The sequence below is a fragment of the Triturus cristatus genome, chromosome 8 (genome assembly GCF_964204655.1).
Source record: "Triturus cristatus chromosome 8, aTriCri1.1, whole genome shotgun sequence".
NCBI classification, from domain to species: domain Eukaryota; kingdom Metazoa; phylum Chordata; class Amphibia; order Caudata; family Salamandridae; genus Triturus; species Triturus cristatus.
The window spans coordinates 924059265-924084818 of NC_140591.1; the positions used below are offsets into that span (position 1 = coordinate 924059265).

The 25554-nt window shown below is 40.8% G+C and overlaps 1 protein-coding gene and 1 pseudogene across 1 annotated transcript in view; one reads left to right on the forward strand and one right to left on the reverse strand.

The window, feature by feature from the left end:
- Window positions 1–139: 139 nt before the first annotated feature.
- On the reverse strand, window positions 140–13105 carry LOC146805268 (uncharacterized; annotated as a pseudogene).
- Window positions 13106–19074: 5969 nt separating this feature from the next.
- LOC146805269 (uncharacterized) overlaps window positions 19075–25554 on the forward strand; it is a 119014-nt gene continuing 112534 nt past the window's right edge. The window contains exons 1-6 of the mRNA XM_085623785.1: window positions 19075–19193; window positions 23413–23501; window positions 23959–24710; window positions 25014–25070; window positions 25157–25274; window positions 25432–25459. Of these exons, the coding sequence (XP_085479911.1) occupies window positions 19075–19193; window positions 23413–23501; window positions 23959–24710; window positions 25014–25070; window positions 25157–25274; window positions 25432–25459 (1163 nt within the window). The remainder of the gene's footprint in view (window positions 19194–23412; window positions 23502–23958; window positions 24711–25013; window positions 25071–25156; window positions 25275–25431; window positions 25460–25554) is intronic.

The following is a 25554-nucleotide window of genomic DNA, read 5'->3' on the forward strand; positions in this document are numbered from 1 at the left end:
TCTAGGACCCCTGGGAAGGTGTCAAGGACACCTTGGTGTCATTGGAGCACAGGTTAAGAAAGTTTATCAAGATAATTTCTAATCAAATGCACAATAAAAAGAGACATGCATGTAGGAGAACTTTCTAGCATGATTTGCCTTAATCTATTTGAAATCGATTTGGCATTTCACTTACAAATGATTCATTTTCTACCTCAATGTAAAAACAGGCACATTTTATCCTTGATATCCTGATAGCTGTGATGTTGTTATTTACTACAACCAGATGAACTGGTTCCCTGATGTCATAGGATTCACACTTAAGTGGAACCATGAGTGCTAGGTTAACTGACACGTCTGCCTGCTTAAACTGAATGAATCTAGTCACCCTGCCATAGGCAAACACTCCAGATTCTGTTACATATTTTATTTCACTTTGGTCTCACCTCTGAATACGAGTGTAATTTGAGCTGTAAACAAGAATATTACTTTGTTCTAAAAATATTTTGTTGTAGGCTACTACATCAGAGCTTAAAATATGAGTAATCTAAGTTACTGCTATATATTCATTCTCTGTTAAGCTGTAAGGGTATGTAGAACCAACACTGTAAATGCAATTTTCAATTTTTAAGTATCGTCGGTTTCTCTTATATGAACACATTATACTCTGGTAAAATTGTGCCTCAACACTATCAGGAGGCAAATGATTTTCCATTAACACAGGTATTACTTGTATCATATTTACTGGATCTAGAATTTGTGTTCCTCTACCTACTGTACCATGCACATGTTGTAAAAGGAAACCATTAAGATCTTCAAAAACAAAACAATTAGCAGTAAACAGAGGCCCTGCTGCTCTTACACTGTCTACTAAGTGGACCAATTGATGAACATTAATTGTCAAAAATCGTTTTTCATATAAATCCTTAAACAGTTGCACAAACAAATGTAAACACTGTTCTGCTATATTTAAATCTTCCTGACTAATGTCATCATTTATTAGCTTATGAATTGCTTTCATAAGTACACAAAAGTGTAAATAGCGTAATCTATCTAAAACATGTTTTAATACTGGCATTCTATAAAATAAAAGAAAGTTTCGAAACTCTGAGGCCTTTCAATATGGTAGTTCACCAACAGACCTTGGAACTCTACTAACATCCAGTGTGGGTTTTATCTGTTTCAAATAGCCATTAACTACTTTGACTTTTTCATAAAAAGGAGTATAAATGATGCTTATATTCTTTAGTGAACCAGATGGTCATCATCAATTTCATAGTGCCACTACATACACCATGCATGTAATCAATCACAAATCCTCTGCTTATACAAAAATGTTTCAAAAACATGAACCACATGGGACCTTGGATCCCTCTTACACTGTAATCGGAAAGTCCACTCTCGATATTTGCTATTGCACTGTTTACATCTGATTTAGTACCATCGAGTGGCCTTTTGGGTTTTCAGCATTGTAAGGAAATACTCTACAGTGCCCTTTTCCTGACACAGTGACTTCACCCTCTTGTAGACAATGCCAGCACCCAAACTTCCCATTAAACTGGGTGTTTGAAACAAGACAACGAGCTGGTAAATCACATGTGATTGTCAGAAGGGTAGCGTGGCAAGTAAAACTACAATTGTTGTGATCTTTAAATGACACTCCACTTTCCAGCTGTGTAAGTTCAATATATAATGACTTTAAGAAAGACCACATTATTGGCTTTTTTGCGGAAACCCAAATACCATAGTAATATATTTTCACGCAGTTTTCTTTGAGATGCAGGCAGCTCGTTTACCATTAAGTACACTGGCCAAATTGATATTTTGGAACTTTTAAATACAGGAACACCATCTGTGTTCATTGCAAATGAAAGGCTGTTAGGGTTTTTCAGGAATCCACTCTTGAATAAATCCAAATACATTTCCCCATCATATACATCTTTCATTGTTTGTTTCTCATTCTCCATATAGTGATCAAATCGATGTTTCCTCACCTTTTCTGTAAAAAAATTTCGCCTAAACATAGTCTAACTGTTAAATTAGGCTGTGCTGAATGAATTAAGACACTGAGTCACTTTGAATCAAATCTTTCATACAGTGTTGGTTAGGACAGGTCTGAGTGTTTTTATCAACATGTGTGTAGCAAGTGGCACAATAGTAAGTAATATGTGGGGCCTTAACACTTTTTGATATATTTGTGAAGGTGATACATAGTTTTGAACATTCTATTATCACGTGGCAAGAGCAAATAGATGAGATTCAGCATATAGCCAGCTGCCTCATCACTCAAGCGAAAACAAATAATAAAGCAACAAAGCAATAGTATGACCACCCCATAGCATTTGTTGGAGCCCTCAAAAATAGGTGATGATTCATCTGTGGTCTTAGTTTGATCAGAACAAATTTGAATTTCTTCGTACTCATTTAGAATGGTATATCCAACTTGATCCAAAAGTTGTTCCAAATCAGAATCAGGGTCATTAATTAAATCATCTTTAAGCAGAGCATCCATTTCACCTTTTAAGCTGCTACAAAGCGTATCCCAAACAGCGTCAATTGGATCTTCATCTGTGTCATCTACTGGTGGGGTATAATCTGGTATTGCTGTACAGTTGTCTGAATGCAATTCTAGGATAAGATGGGGTGATCAAGGGCAGACCACAGAGAGTATTCCAGTAAGGAGAGGCGTCCGCCAGGGTTGTGTTCCGGCCCCCACACTATTTTCACTCTATGTGAACGGTGTGGTGGATTTCCTGAGCCAAATTCCAGCAGATGCACCAACCCTGGCGGGGAAAAAATAGCTACGCTTCTCTTTGCGGACGATACTCTCCTAATTTCCAAATCTCCCATGGGTCTTCAAACGTTACTCACTCCAGGCTTTTTGCACATCAAGGGGCCTCACCATTAACATCTCAAAAACAACATTTAAGGCTTTTAATCCTGGGAAACAGTTTAGACCCAAACTTGCTCTTAATGGTTTATATCTTGAGCAAGTTCATTCCTTTGACTACCTGGGGATAAGGTTGTCGGACAAGATGTCATGGGGGCCTCACCTGAGCAAGATGCTACTAAAGCATAAAAGGGCAGCGGGGGCCATTCTGAGAGAGCAGCGTTTGTCCTCTGCCAGATTGGTCTCCCCTGTCCTGGTCGTATACGAGGGCAAGGCAGTGAGTTCGGCATCTTATGGTGCGGAACTCTGGGGGTTTGAACAAACAACAGAGATCCAAAGGTCGGAGAACAAGCTCCTTAGAGACTTGGTCGCCGCCCCCCCATGCACTCCATTAACACCTTTGTTTCTCGACATGGGGAGACATAGGTTGAGCGAGATAGTTAGATTATGCCCCCTATTGTATTGGGCAAGATTAAGATCTGTCGTAAATTAGCTGCGATTAAATTAGCGTTAGCAGAATCCATCTGGTATTTAGAGGCTATCCTGTACATTTTGTGGAATCCATTTTGTATTTCTGGCAGCCAGTTTGTCTTCCCTTGTGCTCGGTTTAAAGGACTGGCTATACTTAGACTCTGCTACCCTGCACATGCGCAGGAATATCTAACTGTCCATGCATCTGTTTTTAGTCTGTAACTATCAGGTTGTTTCTACCAGAGTCAGCAACTGCTAGCTCCTCCTTTGCTGTTGACGGTGCATTTCTGTATGACCATCTATGTATGTAACTCTTCTCATGTATGCTTGCACCGCCCTTTTCCTGAGCCCCTGTGTGGGTATAAAAGACCATGGTTCTTCTACTCTGTGTGCTACCTTCATTCAGCACCACAGGGTGCTGGGTGAATGTGGTTCCACCTCCTGAGGTTTAATAAACTATGTATTTTCTATTTCAGTTTCTGTGCCAACTTCTTTCTAATAGTCTGAGGACTCTGTGCAGAAAAGGGCGAACCCCTTGCACTGGTAGGCCTAGCTGAGGCCTATTTTCTACAATTGGCGCCTCAACTTGGGGCTCATCGGTGACTCGGATGCCCAAAGGATTGGTCGCGACGAAGGATTGGAATCTCGCTCTGGACGTGATCACTGCCCGATAAGACCAGAGTCTTGGCATCCACGGCGACTTTTCCTTTCTTTCTGATCTGACCATCCAGGTGGCACCGGTCCTCGACTGAGATCTCTTCTGTTGTTTCACCGTGCAGTGACCATTTGGTCGATTTTAGAACTTGGCAGGATGAATCTGGACACCAAGTGATTGGTAAGTGTCTGCGGCGCTTGCTGTTGGTTTTGATGCCTGTGATTGGTAAGGTAGTTTAGTAACGCTTACTGTGGCTTTGAGTATGGTATATTTTGTGTTGGCCAACTTGGTTTGTTTTGACATATGTGACTTGCAATTCACATAGGCAGGTAATGAGGAGAATTTTCTCTAACTGAATTGATTTGAACGGCACATCGTACTAAAGGTACCTTAAGTGCTACTTTGATTATAATATTGCATATTCTGCGCTATTTTTGGCATGCCTGTCTTTAGCACACTTCAAAGGATGTGGTGCTTTTGGAATGGTACCAAAATGAGACTTGATGAAGCACAACTGCCCCCCCCGGAGGGGACGCCTAATAGGGATATGTATATTAAGTATGGTCTTTCTTCTATAATGTACAGCGCATTATGGAATAAAAATACTTGTAAGTGGTGACTAGTAACCCGAGGAACTAAATATGTACATAAAAGGATCCTGGTCTGTGCACTTAGTAACATTCATAAGTGATGAGATGCAGAGCGTTTTTTCTGGTGTTCTGCCAGCCAAATCTGGTGAATATGACTTGCAACTAGTATTTACAAATGGTTTGGTTTAAGTACAGTCTGTGGGCTGTCTTTTGTTTCTGTCTTAAGTGTTGATCTGTGGGTTAAACGTGTGTTTAAATGTTGTGGTGTGGTAAATTGTGTTTTGGATGTTGCTAGCACTGGAAAAAGCGTGAGATTGAATGACTGTGAATATGTGAAAGAATTCTGAGAAGTGAAATTGTTAAGGAGTAAATTTAATTTGGTCTCATCACCATCAATAAGTCGCAAAAGGAAATTGAGAGGGGTGTAGCAAGAGAAAGAGCAACCCCTGTGATTTGATGACACCCTTAAAGTACAAAAGTATTAATGAATAGTAATTAGGGACCGGTTAAAAGTTTAGCTTGAAAAAAATTGTGGGTATTTCGAATTTGCAAATTGTTCCTATGCAGCTTTGTGTTCCTGGTGGTTCAGTGAGCCAATGTGCTGGGTCCACAGGGTTGTAGGTTCTAATTTAAGCTGAACCTGCTAATCTGAGAATTGAACCTAAATTTATGACCCTTGAAAAGAAATTGTATATTAAAATAAATTTTTCCATAGGGCAAATTATTGCAGTTTAGCTAAAATTAGGAAGGCTTTTTGTCTTTGACAGCTTCAGGGCTGTGCAAGGCAGATTTTGACCTTGCAGCCTGTAAGGTGGGGGCTAAAAATAGGGGAGTGAACCAGGAGGTGAAATCACTGCTTAGAAAGCTTCACTGACATGAAAATGTGTAATGCTTGCAGCAGGACAGCCTTGGAGAGAGGTGGGGGCCTGGAGCACTCGCTGTGGCCCGGTTCTGCGCTGAGGGGCTATTTTTAGCTTCTCTGATAAGACAGGGCAGCTGAGGAACGAAACTCAAGGAGTCTTCCTCGGCCCTATTTTGTGCAAAGACCAGTTAGACTTTACATAAGAAAACTGTTTTTATTAAAACTGTTGCATTAATCCTAGACAAAAAGTAAAATGATGCTCTTGCTTGAAATTTTAAGGGCTATATGTCTATATAAAAACGATTTTCCAATTGAGAATTAATTTTCTCAGTGGAAATTGTGGCGCAAAGCTAACATGGATTATCGGATAAGAGTTTTACCTTTAGAAAGTTAAAATTAAGATGACCTGTGTAAAGAGAAAAACGAAATTGTGTGTTTTATAATAGACTAAATTCAGATACAAAATGTCACAGCATTTATCTTTTGTATAGGGTATTCAAAGGCATTCACATTATACAGAACTACAGAGTTGTGTTGGCTTGCAAGGTTGACTTGAAAGGCGTGTGAATTCGACGCCTTTACGTGTCAAACAGCTGTGTCAGCAAGACTATTTCTGTTCTCTGCGGACTCCGGCCACAGAGAACAGCTACAGTCAAACACATTTTAAAATGCGGCATTTCAGACTGCTGTTTTAAAAGTTAGAAATATAGTTTCATTATTTTTGATAAACAGAGGACAGATTGACAGTAGGGATTTCTTTTGTTAATGCCTTTTTAAATAAGGATAAGAGTGGTTTTTGATGTTAAATAATAATGACTGTCCTTCATTTAAAAGTGGCGCAGACTTAAGATGTTTCAAGATAAGCTTCTGTGCTTAGGGCTAAGAATTAATGTGTTTCAATATAATAGGCAAGGGATGCAGCTCGCTTTTCATATGTAGACTCATCAAAATGATTAGATTTATTAACAAAAAAAATATATATTTTGATTATATAATTTTTTTTTATTTCAAATAGGTGCAAAAACAAATTCGTTTTTTACTATTTATAATGCCTAATAATGATACTGTGACCTCCTAGCATCCAAATTGAATTTCAGCCGTGCTATACAGCAATAGGGGGTCAATTACATGTGAAAATGTCACTTTATCCAGGCGTCCAAAACTCATTTTTATAAGGGTATACATTATACATTTTTGATGCCACATCTCTGGGATATGTAGAGGACATTCTGGGGATGACTATTATGCAAAAACATTGTAGGATATTCATTTTTAAATGTCCTAAAAAATCAAAGTCGAAATTGAGTAAAAATTCACTATGTAAAATGAGTTTTCTCCAGTCAGATCAGTTTTTAAACTGCCTTACGCCCCAGTAAATGCACATATGTAAGCATAGACCATCTATACTGCTAGACAAACGCTTGGCACACTGCTTACACATATCAATGTACAAAAATTGGCAGAAGTTATTAAGCTTACCTTGCTGGTAGACACACAGAGTGGGTTTTGCTGCTCTGCCTTCGGTCTCTAGGGTCACTTTGAGTTGGGAGCACTGCATGACAACCTTGCATACAAGCTGGAACAGCTGCATAGGTTAAAGGCCGAACTCCTACATTTAGAAGCCTGGCAGGGCTCGGCTTCACATGCGCTTTGACATTTCGACATTTGAAAGACGAAATGGCAGGGGAAGAAAGAGGTTTTTGCTTACCTTTTTGTTTTTGGTAAAAGCAAGTTTTTGTGTGCACTCAATGAACATAGTATATGTGACCTCTCTTTAAAAGACAAAGGCTCTGCCATATATATATATATAGTATAAATGTTTTTAGGGTTGAATTCAGGAAGCAATGGGATTCAGTTTGAATTCATGCGGCCTCATGTTGCACTAGTACATTTGCTAAGGGAATATGTTCTTTAGCTAAGTTTACTGCGCTATTTAGCTCCTCAGAGTTTGTTTATGCCCAGTTGCTACAAATTGGGGCTAATAGTGTTGACAGAATAAAACCTGTTACAGGTTTCTTACTGTCAAAACTGGGGAGAGGAGGCTAGCTCCTCTACAAATTAAGGGTAGGCAAATTTATGTGTTCTCTCTTTTTCTTAATTTTTTTCTAGCCTGTCTAAACTGTCTGTGAAATAACCACGAGACATTTAATTGGCTATTCAGTAATACTGTTTTAAACATTATTAGCATTAATAAAACGAATACATATATTTTGCTATGTTACTACCCATCCTCTCTGATGGAATTATGAGAGGATGAGTAGTCTAGGTTGCTGCTTCCTTATTTGATCTTTAAGGGGAACTAGCTGTGGGTAGTTTTTGTTTGAAAATTCTCAGGTGACAACACCACTATTGTTTGTTATTCTCATGCTACATACAGTTTTGCAAGGGCATTGCTAGTTTTATTAGCTAGTCTGTGTAAATAAACTGACAGTCCTTACTAGAACTAATGTTGCATAGTTTGGATTGTGAAAATGTAGAATGCAGGGAAGAGGTCTATGTGATCCTTAGCAAACATTTTTGAGGAAAATATTGTTTTACAGGAGTCTGTTAGTCACAAGATGTTCCGCTGGAGAACATGTACCCATTATGTTGAAGTTTTTAGTTCTGTATGTAATAGGAATCCCTGTTAAATTAGCAGTGTTAGATTTTCCTGCTGCGCCTATAACATGAGAGCATGGTCCTAAGTGTACAATGTAGGTGCTTTTATTAAGAGAAATCATTTTAGAAGTGTCTGCAGTCCTGTACAAGTAATGCAAAGTCTACGAGTAAAAGTGTAGAACATTTCCCTTTTTCTTGAGGGTCTTTAGATGATTAAGATAGGAATATACAGATGTAAGGATTTGGAGTATGTCTGTATTGTTTTTCCCTTTTCCTCAGAATTTAGTAAATGAACACAGACTTCCTTGGCTGCTTGGGATTGGGTGACGTATTACTCTTGTCAGTTCACCAAAGAGTTTTTTTATACTTGCCAATAGGTCCAGACTGTTGTTTTATTTACTCTCACTTATATGAAAGTGGTTCCAGGGTGCCTTGTTAATATATGGGGCGTCCCTGGACTAGGAAGTATTCTGAGACTATCCTCTCTGTTGATAGATTATTTCTGTGCCTTGTCTAAAGACCTTTTGTTCTGTCCACCAATAGATATTTGCTGCTTTACAACCATTGCCAGAGGGGCGCGGACATCAGATCCAGCTTGAGGAGTCAGCACCAGTCCAGATTGAAGTCAAAGGGAAGGTAACCAGCACAGGCATTACTGGCAACCAGGACCTCAGTGAAGGTAGAAGGCCGGAAGCATTGTGATGAGAGTACCCCTGCTACTATCTTGGGCGAAAGACGGGGTCACAAATCAGAAAGGAGAAATCGTGGATCAAGCTTTTGATGCCCAGCCGAGAGTCACAGACCGACCAGGAAGGCGAGAAAGTTTTTGCTTGAGGTAACCCCCTTTGAAACAAGGGTTGCTTCAGAGATCCTAGTATCAGGCCTCTGAATCCTGGTCCTAAAGTGGCTGTAAAGTTTTCACCTTTGTTGGCCAAGATCTATGGCTCCAACGAAAGAGCAGTGTGCCAGCAGAGCAATACAGGAGTTAGGGAAGGACTTGAGTTCAGGGTACAGGTGCTGTGTCTCTGGTGCCTGTTAGATTGAAATGAAGAAAACTGGTGCACTGCCTGAGACACTGGACAGGATCGCTGAGCGCATTTGCTCTGGTGGGTGATTGCCCTATCCTGAAAGAAGAAACTTTTCCCTTGAAACTAGGCCATGATTCCTGAGTTGCGAGTTGTGCAGCTCCACCGTGGGAACAACAAGAGCCTGCCTGTGAGGCTCAAACGGACACAGGGAGAAGACTCCCCTCTGGTTGGTTGTACAGCGGCTTTAATTTCCCAAGGACTTCTTTTTGTTGAAAATGTACCCCATTGATCGTCCCATTTTTGAGGAGGAGCAACCCTTTGCAGCTCTTCGTCCTAATTCTCATGGTCCTGTGTAGTTCTCCTGGTCCTCTGGATCCAGGATCATTTTTGTAAATTATATGTCTGACTGCTTTAATGTTTGTATTGGGTATAATGATAGATACTCTAGTCCTCATAAAGGAAACACTGGAAAAGTCTAGCGAAAATGTTTTTGAAGTTGAAATTGATGGTAACTGAAATGCATAGGAGCCTTGAAAATGTTTTTACTGGATGGTTCTAGGATTTGCTTAGGACTAGAAAGCTAATAATTCTGTTTCTGATAATAGTAATTACTCTCTCCTGCTATCTGTATGACCCAATTCTCTGTTCCCTTTGTACTTCTGTTTATACCTCATACATACCCGCTTAACAATATTTAGAATGAGAAATGCCCACCTAGCAATGAATTAGGATATTTATGAAAAAAAACAAAATTATTAAAAATTAATATGCATATTTTTCATTTTTCCTACTGGATTATGGGAGATGTCTTCAGCTAACGCTAAAAGGGTCGTCTGTCGTAAATTGGCTGCGATTAAATTAGCGTTAGCAGAATCCATCTGGTATTTAGAGGCTATCCTGTACATTTTGTGGAATCCATTTTGTATTTCTGGCAGCCATTTTGTCTTCCCTTGTGCTCTGTTTAAAGGACTGGCTATACTTAGACTCTGCTACCCTGCACATGCGCAGGAATATCTAACTGTCCATGCATCTGGTTTTAGTCTAACTATCAGGTTGTTTCTACCAGAGTCAGCAACTGCTAGCTCCTCCTTTGCTGTTGACGGTGCATTTCTGTATGACCATCTATGTATGTAACTCTTCTCATGTATGCTTGCACCGCCCTTTTCCTGAGCCCCTGTGTGGGTATAAAAGACCATGGTTCGTCTACTCTGTGTGCTACCTTCATTCAGCACCACAGGGTGCTGGGTGAATGTGGTTCCACCTCCTGAGGTTTAATAAACTATGTATTTTCTATTTCAGTTTCTGTGCCAACTTCTTTCTAATAGTCTGAGGACTCTGTGCAGAGAAGGGCGAACCCCTTGCACTGGTAGGCCTAGCTGATGCCTATTTTCTACAGATCTACCCCCGAGTTATCCCACTATGCGGCAGGTCTTAGCGAACTGATCACTTTGGACACTGGCAAAAGGGTAAAATGGTTAAGAGAGCTTAAGGAACTATTACTGTCTCTGGGCCTAGCTGATGCGTGGGAGAACCAAGCACATCTGCCAAAGGTGGAATTAAAAAAGATCTACTGGAACTGGGTACATCAACGGCTCCTACTTCACCCGAGGCATGGGAAATTAACTGAGGATTTTCTTCTCCACAAACAAGTGGGCCAATTGGAACCTTATTTTGATTTTATTAGAGTTTTCATGGACAGGAAGTTGTACATGCTTTTTCGGTTTGGGTCCCTATATCTTAATGCTACAGTTGCCCAAAGGGATCCAGCCAAAAACCTTTCACCAAGCTGCCCGTGTTGTAAAGATAAGCAAGAAACCATAGCCCATTGCCTATTTGTATGCCTGGCCTATCGTCAGGCTAGGAACAAATGGCTAAAACCGATCTGTGTTCAGCTGGGAACTAAGAATTACCAAGTCGCACTTCGCATTTTGAGATCTGACGCATCCAGGCCTGCTTTTGTGTGTGGAGTTGCTAAATTTCTGGGCTGCGCCTGGATCATCCGTGCAAAAGCTACTACCAAAGCTGTCTAAACATATGATGTTGCTATATAACGATCTTGTAACTATTATTCTTGCAAGAGGGTAGAGGGGATGAATTGTGCTTACTAGACCACCCATTGAAACGAGTAATCTGTTTACTATTGGGAATCTTCCCTTTTATGAATTACTGTTTTAATTATTTGCGTTACAGTCTGTGTTTTAATCTTTTAAAATCTTTTAAGTATAAACATTTTTTTTTAATTGTATAATATTGATCTTATGGATGCAAAAGCTTTTATGGTATTAATTATCGAATAAATTAATTCAACAACAGCAATGTACACTGCTCTGCAGAAGGTGATGCATGAAGAACTATAGCAAAAGAAAGTATGTCATTGTACATTTAGTAAGCAAAATATGTTGTAATTAGATTGTAAATGTATTATACGTCAGTAACCAATTAAATTTTTCTGTGGCAGAAACTCAATGTGGGTTGATTAGGACCTTCATTTTTGCAAGTGATGTGCTTTCAAACTATATACTTTCATACATCAAATTGTTAATTCAAGCAGTATAAAAAGGAGTTTATAATTTCATACTGTACCTTTGGGGATGATGTCATCTGCTGTGCTTGAAGTCTGCAAGGATCCTTCTTTTACTTTCTTCGGTGCTGCATATTGTATAATGTTGTCATCTGCCTCTTCAATGAAATATTCTGTCTACTCTCATGCATAAGAAGGACCGATTAATTCAATTCTGCACTTGGTCACGTTTAGAACAGGTCTTTTTGTTACTTCACAAAGTCCCCCAGTTGTTGAGCAATTCTTGTACCTACAGCATTCATTATTTTGTGTCTTGTGTGCATTCACCATATATGCATGGCTATTAGGATGGAACATGAGAATGAACAAATACTGTTTCGGTATAATAATCTCGAGTTGGTTGAGTGTGGTGGTATTGATTTGGCTTCATGCAAATCAGAGAAGCTGGTTTGGTGACTTATGTTAATAATTTATTCTCAAAAGTGGACATTATAACTTTGTGATCACTCCAAACTGAGAAACAGACGCACGTACACGCTGCTGGTTACCGAGCCGGTAAGATGGAAAGGAGTTCTTCATAAATTGTCTAAACAACTGACCTTTTACAGACTGATGATTGAATGTCAACAGTGAAAGTTCTAGGATATATTGTGGAGCCCTGAAGAAGTCCCTGAGCGGGACAAAACGTGTCTGCTATAGTCATTGAATATTAACAAGAAATTAAATAAAGAACTACTTTGAACAAAAAGAAACTACTGAGGACTGGGAGTTTTTCAATGTGCACACAGAGACTGTTTTGATTACCTTGATACATTGCTCAGTGCTGAACCTACTGTGTTTATGTCAGATTAGGAAATGTTCATTTCCTGGTATTTGAGTATACAAGGGTGTACTCCATGGTTCTTTGCACTGTTTTATTGCTCACATATTGTATTGTCAGGTGTGGAGTGTTATAAGCCTCAACCCTCTGTCTGTTGATATTAACTTTGTGATCACGTTAAACTTGCTGCACCATTTAATTCCACAACGCAATGCTGTGTCTCTGCAGAACATAAATTAGATGATGATTACAGTAATATATTAAGTACATAGCTAATAATGTAATTACTTACATGTTCCTTCTATTAATGGCCTGCCTAGCTAAACTATCACAAGAAAGAAAACAGCAGGGTAAAACAAAACTCATGCAGAACAGATTATACTCTTTGCAAGGAGGCCTGTTTCACACTATTGCCTCAAAAAAGAATGAAGAGACATCTGTAGCACTGTTAACTGCATCTTAGTTGAAAGTGACTGGTGTAGAAAGCAGACTTTAATAAAAAATTGTCATTATAGAAGAGTGTCTCCTGAGGTTACTAACCGTTGAGTAAATCTGTTTTGTAGATTGAAGTGTCCTCTGAACAGATTTGGTGTAATGTTTCATAATGTGCGCTTACCTCTAATAACCATTTTTTGTATGGCCCACGTTCCTTTCCTTTTCCAAGTTGTCCTCCTTTATTCACTGGCATCATTGTTTCTGCTTCCAATAGTCTTTAAATATGGAAATTGAGCTGTAGTTCTTTCTCGCACAGACAATACTTTGACTACCTCACTTGGTATTATTTTATGATATCAAACATCTCAGTTCAGTATTTTCCTGGCTAATGGAAGGCCGCTAAAAGGTATTTACACCTGACAAACATACAATGCTCTTGTAGCGGCATTTTCAAGATTTACATTTGTCATGAATTACTGATATGTCCCTTGTAAAGTGGTATATCATATACCCTGGCCTTGTACTTGCAACGTAATCTGTGAGCTTCTAGCACTGATTACGCCAATATAAGTAGCCTTTCAAACCTGTCTCAGGTCTGCCATTGTAGAGCCCGTGTGTGCAGTTTGTTGCAACTTCGACTTGCCATTTAAAGCTACTTGCCAAGCCTCAAAATCCCCTTTTATCTCATATGTCACCGCAGGCAACCCTTCGGAGCAGGGTGTCTTGTAAATAAAGGACAATCAATCAGTCATTTGTTAAGCGCACTGCATACCCGGAAAGGGTCTCAAGGTACTGGGGGGGGAGGCATTACTGATCGAACAGCCAGGTCTTCAGTGTCCTTCTGAAGGTCAGCAGGTCTTGGGTCTGTCGTAGGCTCAGTGGGAGGGTGTTCCAGAAAAAGAGCAAGAAAGAACGCAAGACAGAAAAAATAAATAATCTGAATGAGAGCAACAGAGAAAGTAATCGTAGCACGTATGTAAATAAAGAGAAAGTCGGAAACAAATAAAGAAAAGTAGCATAAAAAGAAGATGCCAGTAGAGAAAAAGTAAAGGAACTGTTGTTCAGGCTCGCTTGCAATGCTCAGTGCAGTTTGCCAATCATTTTACACCCCCACCAGTTTCAAATGTCACCAGCTGCCAGTGCATGGTTGTGCGGAATGACATTGCGGTCTTGTTGGATCAGGAGAGGTGCTTAAAGCGCTACTCTTATAGCTGTGGAAGGCTACCGCCTTCAACAAAAGTTAAGCAGCACACGTGTGGTGGCAGGGGCAGCAGCATACCGTGTAGTGCTGATTACAAGTAAACAGGCTTTTTTAACCTGTGTCACTAGGAGTGAGGCCTGCAGAGTCACTCACCTTTTTGAAGTTCTGTTACTCTGTGTGTAACTCACACTTGGCCTACCTCGGGTAGATGGTGAGTGCTGCGCAGTGCAGGAGTAGTGACTGCACTAGACGTATGTGTGCTTGGGAAGGGTACAGGACCGGTATAGAGCAGTACTGTGTAGTACATGTATGGTCAGTGCATGTACTGAGGGTATGTGTGTTTGCGAGGAATACATCACATGAGAGTTCGCTCTGGCTGTACGGTAAAACCTGTTCACCCTGCCATACGCCCGGTAAAGGAAATAAAAGTTAGTTAATTTAAACTGGGCATTCCCAGACACGTTTGGAACTTGTTTCAGAATTTTTGGCCAGTCTGCCTCCTGGATTGTATCCCTAGATCTTCGTCCCATTTCTACCTGAACCCAGTCAGGGGAGTACCAATATCCGCTCTGAGTGCCTGATAGAAGCACGTGATCGCTCTATGAGTGCCTGCAGATGTCCAAATAAGATGCCAGCTCTGATATATTTCTTAATCACTGCTATCACAGCCCTATGCAATAAGGACTGACCCCCGGCAACTCATACTCCAGCCGCAGGTCTGCTAATTGGAGCAGCACCCCTGCACGAAACAGACTGCCCACAGGAGTAATGCCAGAGGCCACCCACTCCATCAACCCACACCAATCGCCACTGTGGGGTATTAGTTCCAGGCACTGCGGCGGTATATCGGGAGTATTCGAGCCGTGCACGTGTTTTCTACAAACAGTGCATCCAACAATGCCTCATTCCCATGAGCGCTCTTGGAAAACCAGTGAAACCACTAGGGATTCAGAAGCAGGTGAAATAACTCCCAGGGCGTGGGAACGAATGGCAATACTGCTGGCCCGCGAATCAGGCAAGCACCTTTCCACTGGCCGCATTCTTTACCATAGCTTTGATCTCTAAAAGCGTAGTATCGCCGCCTAACAAGTCAGCTTCATCAAGGGTAATAATCAAGAGGGCCAGCGGTTCTAGAAAAGTGGCACTCCGATGTAGCGTTTGATATGGGGCAAGACCAGGTTGTGATCGAAAAGCATCCTAGCCAGATTTTCAACATCCTGCACTGGGTACAAAGGAATGTGTGGAGGTGGACCTGCAACTCGTGTATACCCAAAAAGAAAAAGTGATCCCTGGTCATCTGGTGGGTGCGCCTCCATGAGTCGACATGTCCTCGCTGGAGCTGCCAGCAAACAAACTTCTGGGCCTGTCTGATAAACAGGGAGTCTTGTAAAGGCAGGTGAGACCTATCCGGAGTGGGGTCCACAATACTATTAAAATCTCTGCTGCAGTCACGGTTATTCTGTATATTGGCATAGTGCCCTATACTTCCTGCTGGCAGGGTAGTTCCCCTGTACATTGCCTGACATATAGTCAGATGTAATTTATGATATAGCTTAAATAGAACTGTAACTTAACAAATATTGTGGGGTATCATAAAATGAAGCAAATTAGGAGGATGTCGGGGATGAGATTTTTAGGTAATGTAGCGGAGGCGATGGATTAACAGGCGGTATAGGACAAAGGGTATAGTAACAAACAACCGCTGGCAGCAGAGTGCTTGGTCCAGTTCATGTTGGTCTTTTTCAGTTCAGTGCATGGGCTCAAGTTGATGAAACATAACGTTTTACCAGCACACTTCTGAGAGGTGGTGGAGCAAAGATGTTGTGACCATATTTGTAGAGGTGTTACAGTGAGACTAGCCTGTCTCTTGAAGAGAGGTCTTCAAAAACTTAAAATGAAAAAGCTAAAAACATTCCAAAGTTAAAAATATTTAATTCCAAATTAATTCAACAGTGTAAGGTTACCCTCTGACGTATAGCACTTTGTATAAAACATGCTACTGCGAAACAGATTGTGCGACGGAAGAGATTGTAAAAACACGATTGCAGTCCTACATTGTCTAAAATTAAATTAGTTTGTTTTATAACTGACAATATGTAAATCTCCTCAGTGCAGATTAAATTAGCAAAAGAGCAAAACATGCATCGTGCTTTGTGTAGGGGAACCTTCACATAGACACACTTGCAAATTCTTAAAATAAGAACCTTGTACTGGATAAGCCACCAGAAAATGGGCTGTGTTCAGCCTCAGCCTTATCAGAAAAAAATCTAGGATTGTTATTACCCAAATAAGATATGGTTCAGTGACGGGAGAAGTGCAAATCGTGTTATAGTTTGAGACTGTTGATTTCCCACTATACAGTCTCATGGCAGTACAACCTGTGAACCTCTGTACACAGCCCTGACAGAAACCTGTATATGTGAATCTCTGTACAGAGCCATATCTCCAGAGTAATGTGTACCTATGAGCCTCTACAGCTATTGCACGACAGGAACCTGTACCTGTGAGCCTCTGTACACACTGACACCACAGGAACCTGTACCTGTGACCCTCTGTGCACACAGCCCTGGCGCCACATGAACCTGGACCTTTCCAATACACTCTCTGAAACTAGAGTAATCCTTCCACCACAGCAACAAGAAATTCCAGTGCCCACGGAATCCTAGTAAAATTGCAGACTGCACGGTTGAGCTGCTTTATGCAAAGGAGACATCGGGATTACCCACGGCCATCACCTACCTTCCAGACACTGCCACTTCTACTCTGCATACCGTTTTTTTCCCACTTCTCTCTGCCAAAAATACATGGATTACCTTCGAGGAGACTGCTCTGCTCGTTTCCTGTTGCAGCTGTTTAATTGTTCCGAGATGTTTTTCCCCGGTCAGAGCAGGAATCGGAACTGCCTACACTGGTGAGTTGTGCGAGTTCTGAGGGATCTCCACTCTTCATCCGAATTGGATGAGGTTCTCGGGATTGGCAACCACGGAGGCATCTGAATTAAGCCGGTGACCTCGTCTTGCAATGCTGACGCAAATCCGGGAGCGCCGGAAGTGACGTCCGTGTTCTGCTGCAAGAACGAATACCGTGCGAGTGCAATGGCCATAAAAGGGAGACGATGGATCGGACTCGGTCTCTTTATTTTGCCACTTGACAATACAAAAGCAAGAACACTTCAGGGATTCCAGCGAACCCAGGTAAGACATGCAGATGATTTGGGGTGCATTAATATTAGATTATTCCCAGATCCTGATATGTGAGGCAGAAGGCGGAAAGCATGAATGAGTAAACACATGGTAGCTGTTTGCTCCCTTTGAATGACAGTTACTGTAGTGTCCAGCTAAAGTGAAAGGAAGATGTTGAGGCAGTCTCTGGAGTACCTGCCCCAGGAAGGTCTTACTATCTACACCGGTTGGGTGTATTACAGGGATAAAACACACTGTAACAAACTCTCATTTGTCCACAGGGACACCGAATGGAAATGGTTTTATAGTGTTTTGTTTGCAGAGGGTATTCTAAAAGATTTTGAGTTGGTCATTTTTGCCAGGCTCCTCAGTGAGGGTGTGCTTAGGTTGACTTAATGGAAAAGGAGAAAACAAGTAAAACAATTTTTTCTAAATTTGAACGTCCTTTATTTTATTCTGTGGATATAAACACTCACCCGGTTAATATTCAATGATGTATTTAATATATAATATAAACTTGTCTAAAGTCGAAGGAACCTGGTTTACAGGAGGAGTATTGACAAATTGGATTAAACTAATGTGCTGATGTTTGGAGAAAACTATTCATTGCACATGCATCTTATTACAGTGTTGTTCGTGGTGGATACATCTAAAAGGGTTGCCAAAATTACATTCTTTAGTTAACACTGTACAAGTTAAGTGAATCACCAATTAATCAGCTATAGTTTCCTCATGCGTTAATGGATAGACCTTTGCCAATAACCTCTGAGATGTTGGAAAGTTAAACAAATCAACAGGTTATATGCCACAGTACAGGGGCTTAATGTCACCCGGCCAAAATATTGTATTGATGATACTGACTGCCAGCATATCACGAAGCTAAGTATGTATTGAGGAATAAAGGCTTACTATTCTTAACTTAACATCTGCTTACCTTGACAATATGATGGTAGTTCGATAATGTGAATTGATAGTTTAGCAGGTTGATGTAAACCATCGGCCATAAGACACTTTAGGACGGAGAAGATGAGGAACTTAGATGGTACACAGGGCAGTGGAAAATGCACTCTTCACACTTGGCTTGTTCATTTCCTTCACAGTTGTTGTTTTCTCCCTAGGTCAGGTCCCTTCTTTCCTCTCGTTCCTTACTTTACTATTTGTAGTTACCTGCTGTGTTGTCCTCTTTTCAGTTTGACTCCTAGTCTAAGCCTCCTCCCTCTCAGTGCAGCATTGGCATTTTATATTTGGCTTCAGAGCAGGCCTCACGGTATGCTGAATGGTAGTAACAGCAATCCCTCTGCTTGCACTGAGTAAGTCTAGTACTATGATACCCTTATATTTAACTTATTTCCTATTGTATCAAAACTTTAGTCATTTGAGTTCTCCCGCCAGTAGTTGGAGACTTTGACGATTCATAGTATGGTCATGAAACGCTATGCGCCAGGGATTCCAGTCTGGGTTTTCTTAACACCAGCCTGCAGGAGTGTAGCTCTTTCTACTCACCACCTTCACCCCTTTGTATGAATCTTCATTACCATCCTTGACTCAACCCTTGACCTCTATGTGGCGAGATAGAGATTGGCTTCGAAATCCACTTTCTCAAATTGCTGTGTTTGTGACAGATTGTCATACCCAGAAAATGGAGTCCGATACTGATGCCTTTCAGGCAGTGGCACACGCAGTAAGTAGAATCCAAGAGGTTCTTGAAGTCACTCATCAAAAGCATGCATTTCTTCCAGAGATATTGACTCAGGTGATCAACCCACCATCAAAGGGAGAAGGATTGAATACCACTGCTCACTGTGAGGTCAACCCCACCCCAAATACAGGAGGGAGTCCTTCATGGACGATGCCTTATGCGCCCTCTGTTTTAGCGCACCTGAAGAGTTCACCGAAGATCTATATCGTTTCCAGCCTTTTATGGCTCAGTGTAATTTGCACTTTGTAGCAAAAAGTCAGAGGTTTGTAGCTGATCAAACAAATGTGACTCTTGCGTTATCCTACTTTAGCAAAGTCCCTTTAGTCTGGGTAACTCCATTAATTTAAAACCAAAGCCCTTTGGTGTGGAGTTTTGGAATGTTCGTGCAACAGTTTATGGCTGTTTTTGGTAAAACACAGAGTCCTCAACTCATATTGCTTTGCTCTCCTTTTGACAGCGCCAGGAGGGATCTGGCTTTCTATGTTGGCCCTTTCCAGATTTCAACTGCAGAGATTGTCAAATCTAGAAAATATCGCAAAACCAGCTCCTCTGTTGACATTACCGGACCCTCTTTCAAACTCATTCAGAGCATATTGGGAGATAAGTGGCAGAAACATTGTTTCTGGTGGGCATGGTCATAAATCTATACTAATTTGCAACAAGTGGGTGCAGTATTACAGTTACACTGTAGGTATTATCACTCCAGCTACCAATGATTACAAGAAGTGCTTGCAATGCTCCACGGATTATGAAATACAGGTAACCAGATTGATGGATATTTTTTCCACATTTGGCATTACACAGAGTTTTACAATGGACCCCGTAGGTACTGTTCAGGTGCATGAAACCTCAGATGACAAGCACCTGCTTCTTCAGTTGGAGCTAGACCAAGGTAAGGGGCTTTACAGGCTCCTACCCAGGAGATCCTGCCCTGGAATTGACCTGCAGCTCCTCCCTTGCGAGAAGCTGGCAAATGAGGATATTTTAGGAAGCTGGAAGTGTTCAGGAGTGTGTTAAAATGGCACTACCGCTATGCAGTGTGAGAACCCTGACCTGAGTGTATCATAATTATGGAATGTACTCCTGGGCAGTGCTATGCGATGGCCCAGGGGCTCTGTAAGAAGCTGACACTACAAGAAGATAACTTGATGGCCCCATGTGAGTAGCTGACTCTGGTGGTTCGAGTACCTGCAAGGTACCGTCATGTCTAGGCGCTGTGAAAAAGATTAAAGACTGAGGCGGTTGCATGTCAAGCAGATATCTGTAGCAAGCTTTTATCTCACTGAGCTCTTTTGGCAGCATGAGTAGAGTGCAGTGACTGATGATGTAATTAGCTGAGGCCGTGTGTGGAGCTGGTACACTGCAGATGAGTAGTGTGAAATACTGCTACTTGGGGGCACTAGTGATCAGTGTGAAAAGATGCTACTGACAGGAGGTGTGATAAATTGCCACTAGAAGATCAAGAAAGAAACTGTCACTGGGTGGCAGAGTGAGAGCCTCATGTCCGTTGAGAGTTTTGCACAGTAAAGTGGTTTAGGGAGCAGCACTGGTGATCAGGGTGAAAAACTCCCACCAATAGGCAGTATCAGAGACTTAAAGTACAGTTCAGGGTTACTTAAGCAGGCGCCTGTGGGCAGTTTGAGGCACAGTGATTGGTGTGTAATGAGAGACGCTGCCACTGCTGGATGTGTGAGGAATGGCCAGCCGTGGGCAGTGTGAAAAGGTAGCACTGTTTGACCTATGATACTGGGTCATGTTTGACAGTGTGAGAAGCTTTCAGTGGTGGACAGTGTGAGGAGCTTTCAGTGGTGGACAGTGTGAGGAGCTTTCAGTGGTGGACAGTGTGAGGAGCTTTCAGTGGTGGACAGTGTGAGAAGCTGGCACTGGAGTGTAAGTATGGAATCTTGCCATGATGGCACTAGCTGCTGGTATGACAAACTGGCACTCCAGGGCAGTGTGAACGTTTTTTACTGGTAAGCGCTGTGAGAATGTTTCTATGATGGGCAATGAAATTATGTATTATGTGAAAAGCCAGCACTGAAGAACAATGAAGGTTAGTAGATCAAGGAAAAAGTGGTAGAGAGCTTCTGTCCAGCATTAGGTGCTCTCTAAATGATAGTTACCCGACCAACATTACACTATCACTTTTATAAGAGGTGCCTACAAAAAAAAAAAGATAATGCAATTCCATAGTCTCAAAATTCATTAATTAGTAGCACTATATCAATCTCTTTAATAGCACATCAATATGCCGCCGTTTGAAGTGCGCGCGCTGCTCCCTGCAGGGTAAACAACCTTTACAACGCAACTTTTACAACGCACTACCATTTAAAACACTGCCCCTGTTACTGTGCCGGTTTGTCCCTGTGTCCAAGGACAAGGCCAGAGCCTGCAACCCACTCCATTTACACATACCAGAGAAAGCCCCATAGCTGTCAAGGTTTCAGACTGCTATGTGTGACGTTTCATATTTTCAGTGAAATTATGAGTGACATTTCAATGACAATGAGTGACACCTTCACGAGAGTAACATTAAGCAATGAAGACGAGGGAAACACGCTAGGCTTGAATAAAAAAATGCAACATAAATGAGTAGATATGTTTTTTTCAAGCCTGCAGGGGGATGTATGACGTTACAACGCGTGCTGTTACAACAAAACTTTTACAACGCAAGTGGATTTACAACGCATGCCATTACAACGCAAGTCTTTACATCGACTTGCGCTAGATGGCGTGCTAACATTACAAATAGTGTAGTTTACTATCCCAACAACTTCCCTACTGTTAAGTGGACTGGAGTTGGAATAGTAAATTACACTTTTCTAATGTTAGCACGCCATCTAGCGCAAGTCGATGTAAAGACTTGCGTTGTAATGCAGGGACAAACACAGGGACAAACCGGCACAGTAACAGGGGCAGTGTTTTAAATGGGCCTGCACTTCAAAAATACTCTTCTCTTCAGTAATGGGACTTTTGTTTTGCAGTTTTGTAGCAGTACAGAGGTGTTAAAAATACTACAATGTTCCTTGTATATTGAGCAGTTTTCGGGTAACACACAGTGTCAAGTAAACACTTTACCTGCTGGAGAGAGATGGGAGTTTCATCTAGTGGCAGGTTTCATTTGTGTGAGGTAGCGCAGGTGGTTAATATCATAGCTGCCAAGTATTCACATTGCTAATGTGACATTTCCATTGTTGCAGTGATTTATGAAAGACATTCCACAGCTTGTTGTACTAGAAGGTTGCCTCCTCTAACCGTAGGCCACAGCTTCCCCATGTGAAAACACGCAACATGTTCAACCTTATATACAGCACAGTGATAGTTACTCATTTATCTTCAGCAACCTACAACCATTGACAAAGCCAATAGTCTGTGCTTGTTTCATATGTAATGTTGCGTTCAATGTCCAAACTAATGAACAGAAGCAGCAAAATTCCACTGCATGCAAGATACAGATTTTGGGCTTCAGTTAAGTGCCAGTTCGTTTTTAGTTATTTTTTAGTGAGGGGGAGCCTGCAGGCCAGGGTCAACCCCGATTCTTGCACAGCACAGGGCCTTTCAAAAGAGAGCAGGCAGTCCTCAGACTGGGCCCCTTGTAATGAGGAGCCATGTTGTTGGTGGTATTGATGCCGTTTTACACAGTTGCAATTTCCCTTAAGCTGTTCTGAAATATGCGGCATGTTAGGGTGGGGCTTTCAACAAGAATAGCGTGTTGCCCTAACTTTGTTCATAAACATTTTATACCAGCTGCTGTTGCCCTGTGTTTATACCATCCCAATACTTCGGTTCTGTTCTCTGCCACTTTATTTGCTACCCTGTTATTAGTATTATACATATATACCCTGCGGTTTACTTGTACAAAATAACAATTTTCATAAGTACTTCGCAATTCAGTTCTATAAATATGCTTAATATATGTGTTAAAACTTCCACACACAATAATGTAAAGCATAACTAAAAACTTATAAGGTCCCAAAGGTGAGACCTATTGGCTATGCCAATGCTTGTTTCCCCAGCAAACAGCATCAGAAGTTTTTTCCCCGTAGTCCTGTACGGCTCACACTGGTCTCTTTCTACTCTTAGAAGCATGTCATAGAATGGATGAGATGGGGCATGGTTTATGCTGTGCACAGCTATATTGCGCTACCAAACACCACCAATTTCATTGCTTTCTGCATGCTGGAAATGAGTCAAATTATTGCAGCTCCATAGGGATCTGCCTACCATTATATCATATGAGTTGTAATCCCTTTAGCACATACTGGATTATCATGCAATTTCCTCAACGGCCTTCATTGGATGCTTAAACACTTCTTTGTAGTCCAAAATCTATGCATATTAGATGTAAATTGCACCAGGTCAGTGTACTTTTTGGGACGCTTTTCTCAAAGTAAATAATCTGTGAATCAGTTTGATATGCTTTGTATTATACCTCTGAAACTGAAACCAGACACAAACTAATTCCTGATTTTTATATCTAGCAGGACAGAATCATGGTTTCATTCAACGTCCTATTTTTCAATCACCGAAGAGAAAGATTTTAAAGCTATGATTCTTTTCCAATCATCTGGTAAGCACAATAAGAAAAGTTTTATATTAAGTTTGCAACTGCAGGATAATGGCACAAATTACCAACCTGATTCAGTATAAACCTACATTTGAGAATAAATTAATCCAATAATTGTCAGTAAAAATGAACATGCATGTCCTCACATATGCCAGAAACAAATGTAACACTTATGAAAAGGGCTGAAACATTTAGCTTGGCACTACTATGAGGCAGCCATTTGTGGATAAGCTATTTTATTTAAGCAACTTTTTTCAGGAGGTTAAAGTTCAGGCTTACAACGTGTACTGTCTCATAAGGAAAACTTACCTTGTTATGGATAGATTGTACATTTGTCCTTTAATATCAATACCTGTTTATTTATATATTCTGGATAACGTGTGAAGATATATTGCAAGTGATCAATGTGTTCTCTGTTTTGAAGTTTATACATAAATATTTTTTTCTCTCGTTTTTTTAGTGAAGAAACAGTGTCTTACGATTCAAAATATTATTGAAGACTTAATTGCAAGCTATTCTGGAACAACAGAGGGTCTAAAACAGGTGTTACTTCAAAGAGCACAGGAGGAAAAGCAGTTGATAATGGACTGTGGCAATCGGGGAAGCGCGGGAAGACTTAAGAGGGTGTTACGTGAAATCCAAGAGGAAGAAATTGCAGAGAAAAGATGCAAGGACAAAAAAGCCAAGCAGAATGGGCTGGATTATATAAGAGTTGGTAACCAAGCTCATGCCGAAAGCACCGCTTCTCGGCCTGGTGATGCAAGTTCGCGGATGAATTTGCAGAAACTTGAAAACCTGGCCCTTTTAGCAGGGATGGCTAGTGTCCTTCAGCCAAAATTCACAAGTAAAAATGATGCAGTAGAACGTGAAAATGAACTTGTTTTGGAGACCCCACTTAAATCAAAATTTCATGGACAAAAACAAGCCTCATTTTCTCCACGTCACCAGTTAATACCGAAAAAACTATTTCCTACACAAGAGCTGGCTGTTTCGAGCAATGCAGTAACACCTACTAGACCCTGCAAACAAGATCCCAAATTTATGGTACCCTTGGCACCACATATTTTGACACCACAAAGTTTTGTAGCTCACGGCTCACAGTCACATAGCCTGGCCTACAGTGACTTTCCATCTGCAGTAACACCTGTGGGTGTGAACTGTACCCCTTGCCATGATGACCCGTTTGCAAGCAACAAAAGCTTTGACCATAATGTAAGCAGAGCTGAATGAGTGCTGCCATTATACACATGTGCATATTGTGAAGCCTGTATGCCAGCCTTTTTTCCTTGGTTAACGTAACATGCCTTTTGGTGCCAAAACCACAACTTCTACCTGTTATCTCTGCAAAAAGCATAGATACTTATTAAAACATAGAATTAATATGGTGCATTCATTCCCTCAACAATAAGGCACATATACCTGCCTGTTGAAATATGAATAAACAAATGGAAAACTGTTTGACATGATCAGTATAAATGAGGGCCTAATGGTTTCTTTTCTTTTTCACACCCTCAGGACAATGAAGAATCATTTCATTTGATGACGGAGGAAAGTCCATCATTCAACACTGGGGTAATGTTTTTTTGTTTTTTTTTAAGGTAGCTACGGAGTTGCATTTCCATTTGTATGGCCTAATTATGATTTGCTTTCTCTCTAAGAAAATGGTATATAACTCCTTGGCGATAATTAATCAAAATGAAAGCTATTCTGTTGGCCCTGGTTCCTGTCTGAATGAGGAGTGTGTACGGTTACAAGCTGAAAACGAACACTTAAAAGGTGCGTGCTTGATAGTCTACCTTCCCACGTAAACTGCAACAAATTCCCATTAATAATCCTTTTTTCCACCAAAATACATGCATTGCCAAAAGTATGCTTGTTATGTGAATATTGTATTTATCTGCTGCCTTTAGCAACTGTTTTTATTTGATTGCAGCACAGTTGCAAGGCACTTGCAATAGAAAGTATATATATATATATATATATATATATATATATATATATATATACATATACATATATATACATATATACATATATACACACATATATATATATA